The sequence below is a fragment of the Mustela lutreola genome, chromosome 5, assembly GCF_030435805.1.
Source record: "Mustela lutreola isolate mMusLut2 chromosome 5, mMusLut2.pri, whole genome shotgun sequence".
Lineage (NCBI taxonomy): Eukaryota > Metazoa > Chordata > Mammalia > Carnivora > Mustelidae > Mustela > Mustela lutreola.
Window position 1 is genome coordinate 107,024,031 of NC_081294.1, and position 19,281 is coordinate 107,043,311.

Here is a 19,281-nt window from a genome sequence, read left to right on the forward strand (position 1 = left end):
GTTGGTAATTATTTAAAACCTTGGTTCACAAAAATAAAAAATAAATAAATAAAACCTTGGTTCTCTAGTGTTTACGTGTGCATTGAGAAGAAATCTAAGGTATGAAGTAGTGGCATTTAAACAATTTTTATGGTATCTGTGGGAGAAAGAATGATAATTTATGTAAAGGATAAAAGAAGTACAGGAGAATGTGAAACAATTTATGAATAAAATATCAAGTATTTTCTTAACATGCTTAAAATGAATGATATATTTTAAAATAATTCATATTTATCTGCTGAGCTAAACAAGATGGCTTACTTTCTGAGGTTGACTTATCAAGATTCTTTTCTTTCCCAGGTTGAATTTCAGGCAGGATCTGAAGGCCAACTTCTTCCTCAACATTATTTAAATGATCTTGATAGTGCTCTAATCCCTGTGATCCATGGTGGGACCTCCAACTCTACTAGTTTACCACTAGAAATAGAATTAGTATTTTTCATTATAGAAAATCTTTTTTAATGAAAGATATGAGTCATATATTGCATACTAATTTGTTAAAACTAAATTCACTAAAGCTGAAATGCCACAAACACTAAATGTTTGCTATTTGAAACATGTAAGTTTTGCTTTTTAGGCAGGAAATTGTCTTTTTAAATCATTAGCACAATATTTAAATCTCTAAAAATTTAAGAGACCCACAGTTTTTGAAGCTTTGACTTAATACAAGTACTAAGATAAGGATTTCTTCTATCTTTAATAAATTTGTAGCATTTACTGTGTTATTTAAATGCAAAGCCAAAGTATCTGCATTTATGTATACCTCGTTATGCCAAGAATGACTTTAATGAAGGCTCTTTTCAGGTGTAACCTTATGAGGGAAATAGCTGTTACATATGCCAGTACAGTTGCTGGTTTCTAAAGTCTGTTAAAAATGAACTTCAGGACACAGTTTTCAGATCTTAGTCTTATATGATGATTCTTCGAGTAAGGCAGATAACTTATTTGTATAATTGGAGTGGAGACCTACCTCCATGATTAGATAAACTCTGATTATTTGGATTAAAAATCAGAATTTTGCCTTTTTTCTTTTCAAATTATTATTATATATATATATATGTTTTTTTTCTTGATTAAATGGGTATTCCTAAAATAATTGTGGGTGCTTCAGAATTTTGTGCTTCTATATTTAAGTACATTGTTTTTATAGCAAGAACATGTGATTCAGTCTGTGTTTTATAAGTCTAATAATTTATAAATAGGTAATATTTTTGTATTGCAGTGCATTATTTTCCTCTTTTCCTTCAAAATATACCCCACATTATTTACCACTTCTAATAGGGATTGACAACAGGCCATATGACCCTTGAAGTAGTCATTATGTAGCAATAAATGAAGCCTAAAACAGGCTTTTTTAACTTCTTTAAATCGTAGAACTTTGTTGGCAAGTTTGCATATTTTCATTGACACCGATGTATTAAATACACATTTTAATGAACTAATTACTTTTGCATATTTAAAATTCTTTATACGGTAATTATTTTTATAACAGGATATTAACATAAGTTAAATTCTATGTATTTGAAACTTACAGAACCTTCCTCTTCAAACAGCAAAACTTTAAGAAGTATGTTGTGTTAAAAAAAGTGTAGGGGATGTTTTAGTTCTGTCATTTACATTATATAAATAAAATACAACCATTATTTTGATGCTTTTTAAATTCTTATATGGTATATGTTTTTGTATCAAAAACACTCATTATATATCTCAAGAAAAAGAAACTACACTAAATAGCCCTGATGTAAGAAAAATACTTATGAAGCATCTCAACATGAAGACCAAGTCAGGGTTATAACTCAGGATCTGAGGTCAGGAGAGACTGCGAATTTTACTCCACTGGTCACATGGTTGTACTGAATCACATCTGTAGTACTAACCAAAAATATCCTGTGAAGGAGATTATCAGTCTTCTGGAAGTAGCTACTTAATAAGCAATGTAAAATGTTGTGGCTATTAAATAAAATGGCAACACAAAGTAACCTGTGAAATGTATTGAAATGGTATAAGATTATTTTTATCAGTTTATGTTTTCTTTACATAGTGTGTGTTTATTTTACAGTATAAGTAGTTGCACAGTCTATGAATACTGAAATTATTTTATTTATTTTTTATTTTAGTAATCTCTACACCCAATATAGGGCTCAAACTCATGACCCCAAGATCAAGAGTCACATGCTTTTCTGACTGAGCCAGCCAGGCACCCCTGAAATTACTTAAAAATAACCAAATGGTGGAGAGCTCTTCCCATGATAGGATAGCTTTAGATTTCTTTCCAAAAAGTCTCTACATTTAATGAAAATTGGAATAATGTGTCTTTGGAGAAACATTTTAAAGTATTCTTTGTAGATGTAGGTTTCTGAATGCAGCTGTTACTTATTTGGTCATGTTCTTCACATTGGTACTTTAAAATTTTTTTAAATGTAAAGAAATAGAATGGTTCTTTGTATTCAGTCTGCAGTGATCTGTTTTTGATCTGAGGCTTTTTAATACTGGTCTCTTTCTCTAAACTCTGAAATATGAAGTAAAATCTAGCCCACTTGTTCTGTGCAACCACCCAGCACACTTTGTCTATATACTTGCTATGTGCAGAGCATTTTGTTAGGCTTCACTAGTTGAAAGATGAGTAAAATAGTTCTTTCCCTATTGGAGCTGAATGTGTGAGTCAGGTAATTAATGAAGTAAAAGTTACTGCTATAATAGAGATATGGTTGGAAAACAACCCAGGAGGCAACCCTCTCAGGTCCTCTCCCCCTTCAGGAGCTTTATACTATCACTCAATAAACTGTGCTGCCCACCAAAAACAAAACAAAACAAAACAAAAAAGGAAAACAACTCAGAAGGCTGGTCATACCAATAAGACGGCGGCTACCTGAGAACTTGTTGGATAGTGGGCATGAAACTTGGCTAGGTAAAAGATAAAAATCTGAAAAGTAGGTAATTGTAAAAAGACTGAACTTTATCTTTTAATGCGATTTGCTTTAGAGAGTCCTCTGTGTTGAATGAGTATCTTACCCTGTGATTTAATCATAAAAGCAAAAGCTTGACTATGGTGTCTCAACTGCCTAATTTTATAACAGCCTAGATTCTGATATTGTTTTATAAGTAAAGAACAGACTTTTCTTTTTTTAGGCACAAGCATAGCTTTGATAACCTAATTCACATTTTAATCGAAGATATCCTGAAATAAACCAGAAACCTATAAACCCATCTTAGGTTTTAATTTTTTCTTTGTGATTAAATAAATGTTTTATATCGGTTCAATCATATATATATATATGGGTGTGTGTGTGTGTGTGTGTTTGTGTGTGTGTGTGTATTTCAGAAATCAGAAAAATAATAAGAAACTTATCAATACAAGTTTTACCTTCTACCTTGTATGTATCTACCTTGTTCTTCCTACCCTCCAGTCTCAACCAAGTAATCCTTTTTATTAGTTTCTTACGTATCTTCCCCTGGTTTAGGTGTAGTAGCAGCAATACAAATAGTATATGTATTCTTTTCTCTTCTCACTTATACAAAGTGTAGCATGGTGTTTACATTAAAGAACACATTGATTCCCTCAATTACTTTGAGTTATGAGGCTCATACTGAGAATCTTAAAGGTTTCATTCCTTCTCAAACCACTTTTGATTGAAAAAAGCATATTACTGGAATTGTGACTATATGTTTCAGTAGGAGGACAGTTTTTCTCATAACAGAATTTTTTATTACTAAGACACTTGCAAGTTTATTTTTTAGTTAGCTATATTTAAAACCTTTTTTTTTCCCTACCAGACACAAAGGCTTGCCATCTAAATTTATCTTTTACCATTTAACTGAGATTTTTTTCACATCAGATTTTTAGTTTTAAATCTTTATATTCTTTCTTTTGGATTTAGCTTGGACAAATTTAATATATAACACTGTTTGGGAAATATTTTGCACATCTGTGTTGATAAAATTACAACCATATTTTCATGCTTTCTACAAATGAAGAAGTGGGTTTAACGCAAGTGCTTTGTAGGAACCTCTGAATATAATAAAGTTTCTCTTTTTTTTTTTTTTTTTGGTCTTTTGGTAAAATACAGTGCTTCCCAACCTCCTCCAAGATAAGTCCCTAGTGATCCCTACCTCCTGGTGTTCATACTGTGTAGTACCTTCCCACATAACATTATTGGTCTTTGTGACCAAAAAAATACAGCAGAGGGGTTGGGATGTCATTTCTTAGATTATGTTGTAAACAGCTATCACTTCCATCTTTGGTGCATTTCTCTCCACGTTCTGTCTTTTGTCCCTTTCTTCCTATCCTTTCCTCTTCCCTATGTCTCTCACTCCCTATTAGATCACTCACTCTTGGGGAAGCTAGCTGCCAGGCTGTTGGGGAGGCCCGCCGGCAAGGGACTGAAGCCAATGGAAATGGATCCTTCAACCCCAATAGTAGCTGCCTTCCAAAGTTTGCAACCTCATGAGAACCACCAAACTAAGCCATTTTCAGATTCTTGAATCTCAGAAATTGTGAGATAATAAATGTTGTATTAAGCTGCTAAGTTTTCTAGTCATTTATGTGCAGCAAGTAATATTAAATAATTAATATAAGATACGTATATTTTTTAAGCGGCTATACATATAAATTGCTAAAAGTAATTACTTGCTGAAAAAATTAAGCATTTTTCCTATCAACACTTATGGATTATATGCCACAAGTAGCATGTGCAAAGTGCAGAGAATACCAATTAAAAGAGTAGGGTTTGCCCAAGTAGGAACAAACATGCAATTGTGGGAAACTTCTTGTTTCTGGGAATTGTATGCTAGGATACGTAGATCTATACTCCTGTTAAAAATAACCCAAAGGTGATTAAAATACAAAAATCATCTGAAAGCATCAAGATATTAAGATAGTAAGGAATGTTCAGTCCAAAAGGAAAGAGAAAGAGAAGTGGGCATAGGGTCCTATTGAGACAATCTTATGGGATGAGGGAACAGACCAAAATTTAAGGCCCATACAATGCTGCAAATCTAATCAGTATCATGAACCTAATCGCTACTTCTCCGTGGCCACCCCCAGCACGCCAAAGTGTTTTTAGCCTTTAGATGAGGATGAACCAGAAGTATAAAGTATTATAAAACTAGTCAAATTTGGAATTGCCTACATCACCCAAAGAATCATAAGCATTTAAACTTGTTTTAGGGTGGTTCCGCACTGGTGATTCCTCTAGGTGCCAGGAGGGAAAAAAAAAACATAGATCCTCCCTTAGAAAAGTAACTTCAATGCAGGCCACAGATTACTTTTCAAATATAACATTTACCAACACAGTTAAAATAGAAACAGTCACATAAGGAAATTACTCCAGAGCCAAAAGTTAGTAGATTAGTAGAAATAATGAAAAACTCCTTTAGACAAGTATTAGATTTTCACTTTCTGTGTTTTAAGAAAGAGTCAAGTATGAGGTACCTGTAGGGAATGGGAAACCATACAAAGTGATGGAGCTAATTGGGGAAAGATGTGAATATACATGGTGCTAGAATATGTAAAAACTGGACTGTTAAGCTCTAATTAAATAGATTTAAATGGCAGAATATAATACAGCCAGTGGGTAGAATTTATAAACAGGGATACAAATCAGGAGAAATTATCCAGAGTACAGCCAGAAAGACAAAAAGATGGAAGGATGGAGAAAAACAGACATACAGAGCAGATAGTGAGAAGCCCTAACATATGCTTATTAGCTGCAGGAGAGAGGAGAAAGGATACAACAAATACTTTTAAATACAAACTTTTCAAAGTCAATGAAAGACCTTACTCCACATGATCTCAGGGTCCTGGGATAGAGCCCTACATTGGGCTCTCTGCTCAGCAGGGAGCCTGCTTCTCCCCCCCCCTCCCCGCCCACCTGTTGCTCTGCCTACTTGTGATCTCTCTCTCTCTGTCAAATAAAAAATTTTTTCAAAATCTTAAAAAAAAATTATAGATACCTAACAGGAAAATGAACTGCCAGCTAGCACAGAGCCCAAGGAACAGTTTGTTCTCTCTAGTCAAAGAAACAGGAAGGGGGTTGAGGGCTGTGAGACAGACTCTGGAATTTATTTGACTTACTCCAGGGGAGCTGCAGAAAGGCAGCACCCCCCTCCCCCTCCTCACACACCCCCTGTGAAGAAGAACCTTGCTGTACACCAAGCTAAAGATAACAAAACGGCATCACTCCTCCCTACCTACAGATGCAGTGGGGGCACACAGTCAGACACTGCAGGGTGGAATACTGGGAATGGTGAAGGGAGGCTTAAAGCCCTGACTTTCTAACAGAAGACTTAGGAGGAAGATCTTGGACCACAGTGTGTGGGGGAAGATCATAGGAAGGAACTAAAGAAAGTGAACCTCCAAATTTGTATATAAAAATCCTGGGAGGGGTGCCTGGGTGGCTCAGTGGGTTGGAGCCTCTGCCTTCGGCTCGGGTCATGATCTCAGGGTCCTGGGATCGAGCCCCGCATCGGGTGCTCTGCTCGGCGGGGAGCCTGCTTCCTCCTCTCTCTCTCTCTGCCTGCCTCTCTGCCTACTTGTGATCTCTGCCTGTCAAATGAATAAATAAAATCTTTAAAAAAAAAAATCCTGGGACCACCCCCAACCTCTGCATGTATGAAACTGACCAGAAGCAGCTGAGCAAGTGTTTTAAACACCAAGCTACACCGTAGGTCACTACAGGCATAACTCAGAGATTTTGTGTATTCTACTGTATAGAGTGAGTATTGCAATAAAGCAAGTCAACTTTGAATTTTTTGGCTTCCCGGTAGATATAAAAAGTTATGTTTATGCTATATTATAGTTCACTAAGTGTATGATTATGTCTAAAAAACAAAGTACATGCCTTAATTTTAAAATATTTTATTAGTGAAAAATGTTGTTAACCATCATCTGAGCTTTCAGTACATCATAATCTTTTTGCTGGTAGGAGGTCTTGCCTGAATATTGATGGCGACTGACTGATTAGGACGGTGGTTACTAAAGGTTGAGGTGGCTGTGGCAGTTTCTTAAAATAAGACAATGAAGAAGTCTGCTGCATTGATTGACTCTTCCTTTCACAATCAATTTCCCTGTAGTGTGTGATGCTGTTTGATAGCATTTTACCCACAACTTTCAAAATGGGAGTCAACACTCCCAAATCACACCTAACCTAAATCTTTAGTGTCACTTCAGTGATCTTTGCAGCATCCCCACCAGGAGTAGATGCCATTTCAAGAAACCACTTTCTTTGCTCATCCTTAAGAAACAACTCCTCATCCATTCAAGTTTTATCATGAGATGGTAGCAATTCAGACATATCTTCAGGCTCCACTACTAATTCTAGTTCTCTTGCTACTTCCACCACAAGATGTTACTTCACTGAAGTCTTGAACCCCTCCAAGTCATCCAAAATGGCTGGAATTAACTTCTTCCAAACTTGTTAATGTTGATACCGTGAACTCTTTCCATGAGTCACAAATGTTCATAATGGCATCTACACCAGAGAATCCTTTCCAGAAGCTTTTCAGTTGACTTGCCCAGATCCAACCAAGGAATCACTATCTAGGCAGCTATAGATAGCCTTACAAAATGTATTTATTAAATAAAACTTGAAAATTGAAATGAATCCTTGATCTATGGGCTGCTGAATGGATACAGTGTTAGCAGGGATGAAAACATTAGTATCATTGTACATGTCCATCAGAGCTCTTGGGTGACCAGGTGCATTGTCAGTGAGTAGTCATTTTGAAAGGAATCTTTTTTTCTAAGCAGTAGTTCTCAACAGTGAGCTTAAGATACTCAGTAAACCATAGTGAGCAAACCAAGTGAACAAATGCTATTAGAAAAGTGGCACTGATAGACTTGCTTGACCCAGGGCTGCCACAAACCTTCAGTTAGTAAAAAACACTATCTGTGAAGTGCAATAATGAGGTATGCTTGTATGCAGGTTTCAGAGTGGCTACTGGGTGGTGCACAATCAGGGCAGATTGGAACCGCACTGCAACGGTGTTGAAAATTAAATTATAATTGAAACCTCAACCCACATAAAGCTGCCCAGGATATGTGTTCTGAACTAATTGGATCACTGCAAGCTAAAACCAAAACAAAACAAAAGCATTCTTTTAAAGACTTAAACAGGACTGACAGTTTCATTATATTCAAAATATCTAGGAAATATGGGCGCCTGGGTCGCTCAGTGGGTTAAAGCCTCTGCCTTCAGCTCGGGTCATGATCCCGGGGTCCTGGCATCGAGCCCCACATCGGGCTCTCTGCTCAGCAGGGAGCCTGCTTTCTCCTCTCTCTCTCTCTGCCTGCCTCTCAGCCTACTTGTGGTCTCTGTCTGTCAGATAAATAAATAAAATCTTTAAATATATATATATATATATATATATATATCTAGGAAATAACTCAAAAGTACTCAACATGTAAAACAAAAGGAAATCTAAACAACTCTCAAGGGAAAAGATAAGGAACAAAAGCTAATTCTCAAATTTAAGAATCATCAGAAAAAGACTTAACATATTATTTTAATTATGTCCCATAAAGCAAGGGTAAACACTATTTAAATGAATGGAAGGGAAGAAGGCTCACCAAAAAAATGGAAGCTATAAAAAGAACCAAATTGAGGAGTACCTGGTGGCTCAGTAGGTTAAGTGTCTGCCTTTAGCCTAGGTCATGCTCCTGGGGTCCCGGGATCAAGCCCCTCATCAGGCTCCCTGCTCCTTGAGGAAGAAGCAGTTTTTTCCTCTCTCACCATCTTCCCCACTAGTGCTCTCTCTCTAGCTTGCTCTCTCTCAGGTAAATAAATAAGTCTTAAAGAAGAACCAAACTGAAATTTTATAAGTGAAAAACACAAATAAAAAAATTTCCCAGAGGGTCTTAATAGGATGGAGACAACCAAGGGAAGAGTCAGCAAATTTAAAGATATTTCAGTAGAAATTATCCTGTCTGAATAACAGAGAAAAAAGTAGAAGAAAAAGAAAAGCTTTGGGGACTTACGGGAAAATAAAAAAATATCTAATATTCATGTTAGAGGAGATGCAAAAGAAGAGGAGAAAGATTGGAAGAAAAAACATTTTAAGAAATAAATGGTAGCTAAAAACTTCCAAAATTTGGTGAAAGAAATAAATTTATATATGTTTACATGAAATTATATTTACAGCCTTTATACTGGCACAGCAAATTGCTAAAAAGTTAAAAACCATACCCAGGCATATCATAACCACACAGATTAAATTAAACATAAAGAAAAGATCTGAAAACAGCCAGAGAAAAATGACACTGTTTACTTTTTGGAGAACAAAGATTTGAATTATGTTGTATTTCTCACCAGAAACCAGAGACAGTGGAACCTTACTTCTAAAGTGCTTTAAAAAAATACTAATAATTATCAACCCAGAATCCTTAACCAGCAAATACATCCTTTAGGAATCAGAGTGAAATAAAGACATTTTCAGAAAAAGGAAGACTAAGATAATTCACTGCCAGTAGAACTGCTATAAAAGAAATGCTGAAGAAAGTTCATAGAGAAGTAAAATGGTATCAAAGGGAACACCAAAATGCCAAGAAAGAACAACAGAAATGGTAATATCTGAATAAATAGAGTATTTTTTCACCTTTTAAGTTTGTTAAAATATGTATAACTAACTGAAATAAAAAATCTGTAACAGTCTGGTGGGATGTTTAACAGAACTAGATCTAATACACATGAGAACAACATCTTAATGGGAGGTGAGTAACAGGACATATATGGTAGTAAGGTTTCTATATTTTACTTGGAGTGGTAAAAAATTCTAAGCAGATTATAAAAAGTTTGGTATAATAACGTTTAGAGGGACACCTGGGTGCCTTAATCCAGTAAGCGTCTACCTTTTGCTTGGGTAGTGATCCTGGGGTCTGGGATCAAGCCCTACATCAGGCTCCCTGCTCAGCAGGGAAACTGCTCCTTCTCCCTGCCTGCCCCCCACTGGTACTCTCTCTCACTCTCTCACTCAAATAAATAAAATCTTAAAAACAAAAAACAAACAAAAAAAAAACTCTGCAGTAATCACTAAAAAATATAGCATGGAGAGATATTTTTAAAAAGCCAATATATAGGGGCACCTGGGTGGCTCAGTGGATTAAGCCGCTGCCTTCGGCTCAGGTCATGATCTCAGGGTCCTAGGATCGAGTCCCGCATCGGGCTCTCTGCTCGGCAGGGAGCCTGCTTCCCTCTCTCTCTCTGCCTGCCTCTCCGTCTACTTGTGATCTCTCTCTATCAAATAAATAAATAAAATCTTAAAAAAAATAAGCCAATATATAACTTAAAATGAAATTCTATAAAATAATTTTAAAAAATTCAAAAGGAGGCCAGAAAGGAAAACAGAACTGGAAAGCAGAGAGAAAGACAATTAATGATAAGTGGTAGACCTAAATCCAACAAAATAAAAAATTAAACTGAAATGGTGTAGTATAGTAATTAAAACACACAGACTAGCTAAAAAAACAAGACTTGATTATACACTATCTACAAGAAACTTTCTGAAACATAGAATATATAGACTAAAAAGTAACTAAACTAAACTAAAACTAAAAAGTAAAAAGAAGAATAAAAAATACACCTTGCAGGGGACGCCTGGGTGGCTCAGTTGGTTGGACGACTGCCTTCGGCTCAGGTCGTGATCCCGGAGTCCCGGGATCGAGTCCCGCATCGGGCTCCTACCTCCATGGGGAGTCTGCTTCTTCCTCTGACCTTCTCGCTCATGCTCTCTCTCTCACTGTCTCTCTCTCAAATGAATAAATAAAATCTTTAAAAAAAAATAAAAATAAAAAAAAAAAAATACACCTTGCAGGCACTTAAATTAAAAAAACACACACACACACACACACACAAAAAAACCCTGGAGTGGCTTTGGTGATTACCAGAGAGAACAGACTTCAGTAAAAGGAAATTTACCTGTGGCTTCTTTATTGCATTTCACAGACAAGATAATAAAAGAATAACTTGCTTAAAGTCACACATCTAGGAACTAACTATTGGAATTTAAGGAGAAACTTTTTAGCAATTAGGACTCTCCAAACTAATCTCTATTAAATTTATGCAGAGTTTTGATGGCTCTGCTTATAATTTCAGAAGCAGAAAAAAAGCATTAAGGTCATCTAATGAAATGTCCCTACTTTCACTAACAAAATGAAATCCTAGTTCAAGGGCACAAAGACTACTTATATAGCTAGAGGTCACATAGCTGAAACTAGGACCCAATGGTCTCCTTCTGACCATTGCTCTTCTCACTATAACCAGTGCTCATATTCTACATGATGTGTAAGGTTTATATATATATATATATATATATATACACACACACATACACACACACAAAGAAACACACATAAGTGCTGACAGGAAAATAAATTCTAAGGCCAGCTATACTTACTCAAGAGTGAGTTATGTATACTAAATCAAAGGTCATACTTCCACAAATGGCTTCACCTTGTATAAAGTTACCACTCCCACCCAGATTAGGTTACTCAGTACTAACAGTACACACTTTATTCCTATTTATACATATGTATCATCAAAAGTATCTTGAAATTCTCAGGTCAATGCTTAATTTTCACACTCTAACCTTGTAAGGCTCTGTTTATCTATTCTTCCTTCAATGTACCATATACTCTTAACATATGAAACCTTTCCTTTGTGCCAAAAAAAAAGTAATCAGATATGTATTTGGTATAAAAATATATTTTCCCCTATACAAAAGTAGAGAAAATAGGATGAGATAACTCCACATGCCCATTCTATGACAAGCCTCAGATTCAACAATTTTCAAGATTTTCTACTTTTGCTTCATCTATCCCTTTATTTCTTTGTTGGAGTACCTTTAACCAAATCTCAGACATCATCATTTCATGCCACACATACTTCAGTGTACAGCTCTCACAAATGAACAGTAAAGAGTAATTTTAATTGAATCAATTCATAACTGTAAAGTCTACGAAAACTGACCTAATACCATAACCAATAGGCCATAAAAACTTCTGAAGTGCAGCTGATAGCATCAAGAAACTGAAACAACAACCTACAAAATGGGAGAAAATATTCGCAAATCATGTATGTTAAGGGACTAGGAGTCAGACCTAATAAAGAATTTTTATAATTCAAGAAAGAAAGCCCACAAATGACCCAACTAAAAATGAGAAAAAAGGGGCACATGGGTGGCTCAGTCGGTTAAGTGTCCGACTCTTGGGGTTTCAGCTCAGGTCATGATCTCAGGTCATGAGACTGAGCCCTGCATCGGGCTCTGCACTCAGCATTGAATATGCTTAGGATTCTCTCTCTCTCCTTCCCTCTGCTCTCCCAGCTTGCATGCTGTCTCTCTCTCTGTCTCTTTCTCAAATAAATAAGTAAATAATATCTCTTTTAAAAATGGGCAAATGATTTGAATAAATATTTATCCAAAGAAAATAGTCAATAAGCACTTGAAAATATGCTCAACATTATTAATCACTAGGGAAATGCAAATCAAGACCAGAATGAGATACTACTTCATTATTCACTTAGATAGCTACAATTTTTTTTTAAAAAATCAACAGATAATAACAATTATTCTTGAGGATATAGAGAAATTAGAACTTTTTTTTTTTAAAGATTTTATTTATTCATTTGACAGATCACAAGCAGGCAGAGAGGCAGGCAGAGAGAGAGGGGGAAGCAGGCTCCCTGCTGAGCAGAGAGCCCGATGCGGGACTCAATCCCAGAACCCTGAGATCATGACCTGAGCCGAAGGCAGAGGCTTAACTCACTGAGCCACCCAGGTGCCCCCAGAAATTGGAACTCTTAATCCTTGCTGGAGAGAATGCAAAAACGGGAGATCTGCCTTTAAAAACTGTTCAGCGGGGTGATGCAGTCAGTTAAGCATCCGATTCTTGATTTCAGCTGAGGTCATGATCTCAGGGTCTTCAGATCAAGCCTTGTGTCAGTCCCCAAACTCAGCATGGAGTCAGCTTGAGATTCTCTCTCTCTCTCTCTGCCCCTCCCGCTCTCTCTCTCAAATAAATAAATAAAATAAAGTAAAATAAAATAAATAAAAACTGTTTGGCAATTCCTCAAAAAGTTAAACATAAGGTTACCATATTAACCAGCAACTCTACTTCAAGAGAAATTCCTTCCACATACTTCCATATAGAATCTATGCAAGAATGCTTATAAGCAGTATTAGTTATTAGCAGTCAGAAAGCGGAAACAATGCAAATGTCCATTAATTGATGAATGGACAAATAAAGTGTGGTATATACAAAAATGGAATTTTACTTGGCTACAAAGAATAAAGTACTGATGCATGCTACAGTACTGAGGGACCTTGCCAAGACATGCCAAGTGAAAGAAGCCAGTCACAAAAGACTAACACTGTATGATTCCACTTAAGTGAAGTGTCCAGCAGAGGCAAATCTACAGAGACAAAGAGTAGATTTGTGGTTGCACAGCGTTGGGGAAGAAATGGAAAGTCACTGCCCTGGGGTGACGAAAATGTTAACTTGATTGTCGTGTGGTTACAAAAATTCTATGAATACACTGTCTTGGACACTTTAAATGGATAACATTTTTATCATCAGGGAACTGCAAATCAAATAGAGGAGTCAACCAACTGTATATCTCAACGATTTAAACACACACACACACACACACTGAAATCATTAGAATTTGGCGTTTTCTGAAACTCTAGAAATCTTTTTGACTCGGCTGGAGAACCTCCAGAGAACACTGGAAGCCTGACTGGAGACAAACTGAAATAATTACAACCCAAGTGGGGAAAGACTCCAATATATTAAAATCTGAAGGGCTGCCATTTGCGTTAAGTGTCGGGTGATGTGTCATCCTAATTTTACGACTGACTGAAATGTATTAGAGTCACAGGGCGAAAAAATGTCAGGGCTCTGACTGAGACCTCCACTGAGGTCTTTTTCTAGTTTCAGCGTGGCTGCGGAAAGTAAAGAGTTGTGGGCAAGAAAAAGGCAAGGCGTGAGAGAATCCAGTTGCTACAAGTGTTTCGTGAGGGAGGAAGTGTTTCGTGAGGGAGGAAGAGGGAGACAGAAAACTTGCACGTTATCACTTTGGTACCCTTGTGAAGAAACACTCGTTTTTAGAGGAAAGGATTCCATGTCATTTTAGGATGTTACTAAAATAAAAAAGAGAAAATATATTCAACTTTGGAAAATCGTACCCCACACCAGTGACTTCTTTCAATTTCCGAGCTTCATCCTCCGCCTTCCCTGGCGTAGAGCTCTTCAGAACTACCCGCTTTCTGACTCTCTCTCAGAGGAGCAACTCGCGCGACACTTGCACGGCGCACGCCAACCTCGAGACTGCGCGCTGGAGAAACTCGAGCCTCAGCCTCTGCGCGTGCGCACCGCTTCTCTTTCCGCCTCCGCTTGGAAACCTCACCTAGGAGGTCTGTGGCCCGAGGGAGGCGGCTCCTTTGTGTGTCGTTTGTTGAGTCGGGTTTCCAGGGTTTCCACGCCACCTGTGAAGGTCAACCGCGGTGGCCCACAGCTCCGCGCCTCTGCGGACTGCGGTTGGCCGTCGCCATGACAGCGACCGCTGGGGGCCCCGGTAAGCGCGGATCCCGCCTCTGTGGGTCCCGGAAGGGCTGCCCGCGATTGGCTCGCAGTCCGGCACTCTCTCTGGCCTCCGACCTATAGTTGGAGCGCTTTGCGAGACTCCTGCGGCAGCACCACGCCCTGTTGCTCTTGGGGGTCCGAGTCCTCACTGCGCGCTCTGTGGTCTGGCTTAGAATCTTGGTTCCTCGCGTGGGTGTTAAAGCCTATGATGCGGCCAAGAATAGCAAGACTATTGGGCCCTTTTAAAAAAAGGAATTCTTTTTTAGGGTGGTTTTGGATTCATCGGATAATTGAGCTGGAAGTCACCGAGATTCTCCATATACCCCTTACCTGAATACGTGCAGAGCCTCTGCTTAATACCAGCATTTCCGATTCTTGTGACTCTACATGGACACATTATAATCGAAGTCCGTAGTTCACCTTTGGGTTCACTGTTGGTGGTGTCTGTTCTTTCGGTTTAGACAGGTGTTTAATGCTTTGTATCCCTCATGGTATCATACAAAATAATTCTACTGATCCCCAAATCCTCTGTGCTCCACTTATTCGCACCCACCTCCTATAACCACTAGTCGTTGTTTTGTCTTTTCTAGAATGTCATATAGTTGGAATCATACAGTATGTAGCCTTTTCAGATTGACCTCTTTCACTTACTAGTGTGCATTTAAGGTTCTTTTCACGACTTGAGAGCTCATTTCTTTTCAGCACTGGAGTAATATTCCTGGTGGTTGTCTGGATATACCAACGTCTATTGATCTATTCATCCACTGAAAGACATGTTGGTTGCTTCTAATTTTTGGCTGTTATGAATAAAGCCAATGTAAACATCCTCGTGCAGGTTTTTGTAACTTGCAAACTTAAGTTTTCAACTTCTCTGGGTAAATATCAAGGAGCACAACCGCTGGATTGTATGATAAGAATATGTTTAGTTTTGTAAGAAACTGCCTAACTTTTAAAGTAGCTGTACCATTTTGCATTCCCACCAACAGTGAATGAAAGTGCCTTTTGCTCCACTCTCACCAGCATTTGGTGTTGTCAGGGTTCCAGCTTTTGGATATTGTAGTAGGTGTGTTGTTGTACCTCATTGTTTTCTGTTTCTCTGAAGACATATTATGACATATTACGACTTTTTCAAATGCTTGGCGTTTCTTTATATATGATGATAAAGTGACCTTTTTTCTAATTTATTTTATTTTTTATAAACATATAATGTATTTTTATCCCCAGGGGTACAGGTCTGTGAATCGCCAGGTTTACATGCTTCACAGTACTCATACCCTCCCCAATGTCCGTAACCCCACCACCCTCTCCCTACCCCCTCCCCCTGCATCCCTCAGTTTGTTTTGTGAGATTAAGCATCTCTTACGATTTGTAAAGTGACCTACTTTTAAAACCACGTTGTTTCTTTTCTTACTGTTGAGATTTAAGTGTTCTTTGTCTATTTTGGATAACAGTCCAATATCAGATATGTTCTTTTGCAAGTATTTTCTGCCAGTCTGTGACTTGTTTTCTCATTTCTTGATACTATCTTTTGTAGAGCAAAAGTTTTTTTCATTTTAGTGAAATCCAGCTTACCTATTCTTTCTTTCATGGGTGATGCCTTTGGTGTTATATCTAAAGAGTCTTCACCATACCCAAGGTCATCTAGGTTTTCTCCTATATTATCTTAAAGGAGTTCTACAGTTTTGCATTTAATTTTTGTGAAGGATGTAAGGTCTGTTTCTAGATTCATTGTTTTCCAGATGGATGTCCAGTTGTTCCCACATCATTGTTAGAAAGATTTTCTTTACTCCATTGTATTTCCTTTGTTCCTTTGCCAAAGATCAGGGCTTTATATTTACAGGGCATTTACTTCAGGGCTCTCTGTTCTATTCCATTGCTCTTTCTGGGGTTTTTGTTGTTGTTGTTGTTGTTTTTCACCAGTATTGCCTGGCCTTGATTACTGTAGCTTTATAGTAAGTCTTGATGTTGGATAGTGTCACCTCATTGTTATTCTCCCTCAGGATTGTGTTGGCTACTTTGGTTTTTATGCCCTCCGTATAAACTTTAGAGTCAGTTTGTCAATATCTGTAAAATAACTTAGTGGGTTTTTATTATGATTGCTCAATCTGTAGATCAAGTTGGAAGAACTGATGTCATGACAGTATTGAGTCTTTCTGTCCATGAACATGGAATATCTCCATTTAGTTCTTTTATTTCGTTATTAGAGTTTTGTGGTTTTCCTTTTATAGATCTTGTACATATTTTGTTAGAGTTATACCTAAGTATTTTTGGGTTTTGGGTGCTAATATAAATGGTATTGCATTTTTCATTTCAAATTCCACTTGTTTTTTGCTGGTAAGCAGAAAAACAGTTGACTTTTAAAAAAAATACCAACCCTGTATCCTTCAAGCTTGCAAAAATCACTTACTAATTCTGGGAGTTTTTGTGTTGATTCCTTCAGATTCTTTGCATATAAAATCATGTCTGTGAACAAAGACTGTTTTATATTTTCTTCCCCAATTTATATACTTTTTATTTACTTTTATTGTCTTAGTGCATAGCTAATATTTCTAGTATGATGTTGCAAAGGAGTGGTGGGGGATAGAAATGTTGCATCTTAAGGTCCTGGTTGAAAGTGACATTTACCTGATCTATAATTTCAGTAGATCGAATTGGAGAGTAGTTTTGGTTAGTCTGATTTCTACTGGAATTGGGCAAGAGTGAGAAGTGAAGACGAAGAGATGTGGCCAAGCATTATTCCAGCTTTTTGTTATACAACTTCCAGAAGCTGGTAACTAGTGTGTCCCTGTCACTTGACCCCAAAGTGGGGAGTCTGCTTCTCCCTCTCCTACTCCCCCTGCTGTATTCTCTCTCTCTCTGTGTCAAATAAATAAATATTTTTTTAAAGGAATGTATAGAAAAAGAAAAATTTAAACCAGGCAGCTCTACTCCAGAAGGTTACAGTATCTTTGTTATTTTTTTAAGATTTATTTATTTATTTGAGAGAGATTCAGGGGTGGGAGGGAGAGGGAGAGAATCTTAAGCAGACTCCCTGCTGAGCAACACTAGATTCCCAGGCCCCTGAGAGCATGACCTGAGCTGAAATCGAGAGTGAGATGTTTAACTGACTGAGCCACTCAGAGGCCCTAACCGATCAAGCCCCACAGGGGCGCCCAGAAGCTTACAGTATTTTTTACATAATCCTAAGTAGTCACATTAGGCAGCTTTGGTGACATATTCTTTTTTCAGCTTAAATTTTTTCCTGATTGTAAATATAATACATGCTCATTATAGAAAATCTGTAGACTATGTTGAAGTAGGAAAAAATGTCCACACAATGCCAATAGTAACTTTTTGATATATTTTCTAATGTGACTGGTAAAATAAAATGGAATAACTTATGTCAAGGGCTTATAAAATGGGGCCATAAGGCAAGGAGGTGCTTATGCACCTTCTCATCAGGTAGAACCTTGAACTTTTAGAACTGGGCTAAACTGCAAATATTCCGGACTCTGCAGGAGTACCTGCAACTTACTACAGTAACAGACTTTTTCTTATTGATAGACTTAGCAACTAACTCTGTTTAGCTAAGATTAATTTTCTGCCCTCAACACCAGTTAAAATTTTTTCTAAAACAATATATAGAAGCATTCTTTGTCTTAAAAAAACCCCTTTGAATTTTTTAAAAACTCCCTAAATTGCAATTCTCAGACCTCAGCTAAATGCTTTTATTTCAGTTCTGCCTCCTCTTTTTGTTGACACTAACAATCCTGAATTTTTTTTTTAAGATTTTATTTATTTATCAGAGAGAGAGAGGGAGCGAGCACAGGCAGACAGAATGGCAGGCAGAGGCAGAGGGAGAAGCAGGCTCCCTGCTGAGCAAGGAGCCCGATGTGGGACTTGATCCCAGGATGCTGGGATCATGACCTGAGCCGAAGGCAGCTGCTTAACCAACTGAGCCACCCAGGCGTCCCAACAATCCTGAATTTTAAGAACATAGTCTACATGCATGCCACCGTATACTATGTATCTCTTTTTTTGTTTTCTCCTACTTTTTAAAAAATATACAGACTACATTTTTTTTAGAGCATTAGTTTTTGTTACTGAAACAACACACATTTATTATGTGTGTCCTTCTGTAGGTCAGAAGTCTAAAATGGTCTCACTGACCTAAAATCAAAGTGGCAGCATGACTGCATTCCTTCTGGAGGCTCTAGGAGAATCTGTGTTTTAGCCTTCACTCTCCTCTAGAGACTGCTTGAGTTCCTTGGCTTTTGGTCTCTTCCCCCATTTCAGATCCAACAATGGCTAGTGAAGTTTTTTGGTTTTTTTGTTTTTTGTTCTTTTTTCATTGTATCACTCTGACACCACTCTCCCGCCTCTCTCTTTCACTTGGGAGAGGGAGAAGCAGGCTTCCTGCCAAGCAGGGATGCAGGGCTTGATCCCAAGACCCTGAGATCATGACCTGAGCCAAAAGAAGATTCTTAACCAGCTGCATCACCCAGGCATCCCATCTCAAAAACTTTTAAAACAACTATATCAGTCACATATTTTATCATGAAGATATACTATGTTTTAATTGTTTTTCCATTGTAGGACATTTCTGTTTTAGCCTATAATTAATGTGCCTTCTAAAAATGCCTAACTCAAGTATTAAAAAAATTGCTATGTATTTTCATCTGAGTCTGAAT

At 37.4% G+C, this 19,281-nt stretch overlaps 2 protein-coding genes and 1 long non-coding RNA gene across 8 annotated transcripts in view; 2 read left to right on the forward strand and 1 right to left on the reverse strand.

The window, feature by feature from the left end:
* ZFYVE16 (zinc finger FYVE-type containing 16) overlaps window positions 1-2,485 on the forward strand; it is a 52,265-nt gene extending 49,780 nt beyond the window's left edge. For 4 of the 5 annotated variants that reach the window (XM_059175345.1, XM_059175346.1, XM_059175344.1 and 1 more), the window contains one exon: window positions 340-2,485. In XM_059175345.1, coding sequence (XP_059031328.1) covers window positions 340-501 — 162 coding nt within the window. In that variant the 3' untranslated portion in view covers window positions 502-2,485. The remainder of the gene's footprint in view (window positions 1-339) is intronic. The other variant, XR_009354038.1, reaches the window with a different exon arrangement.
* Window positions 1-14,344, reverse strand: part of LOC131832407 (uncharacterized) — a 38,317-nt gene extending 23,973 nt beyond the window's left edge. For both annotated transcript variants that reach the window (XR_009354040.1, XR_009354039.1), the window contains exons 1-2: window positions 14,215-14,344; window positions 301-456 (exon numbers count right to left, since the gene is read on the reverse strand). This is a non-coding gene — a long non-coding RNA (uncharacterized LOC131832407). The remainder of the gene's footprint in view (window positions 1-300; window positions 457-14,214) is intronic.
* A 123-nt stretch (window positions 14,345-14,467) lies between these two features.
* Window positions 14,468-19,281, forward strand: part of FAM151B (family with sequence similarity 151 member B) — a 32,925-nt gene continuing 28,111 nt past the window's right edge. The window contains exon 1 of the mRNA XM_059175348.1: window positions 14,468-14,603. Coding sequence (XP_059031331.1) covers window positions 14,579-14,603 — 25 coding nt within the window. The 5' untranslated portion in view covers window positions 14,468-14,578. The remainder of the gene's footprint in view (window positions 14,604-19,281) is intronic.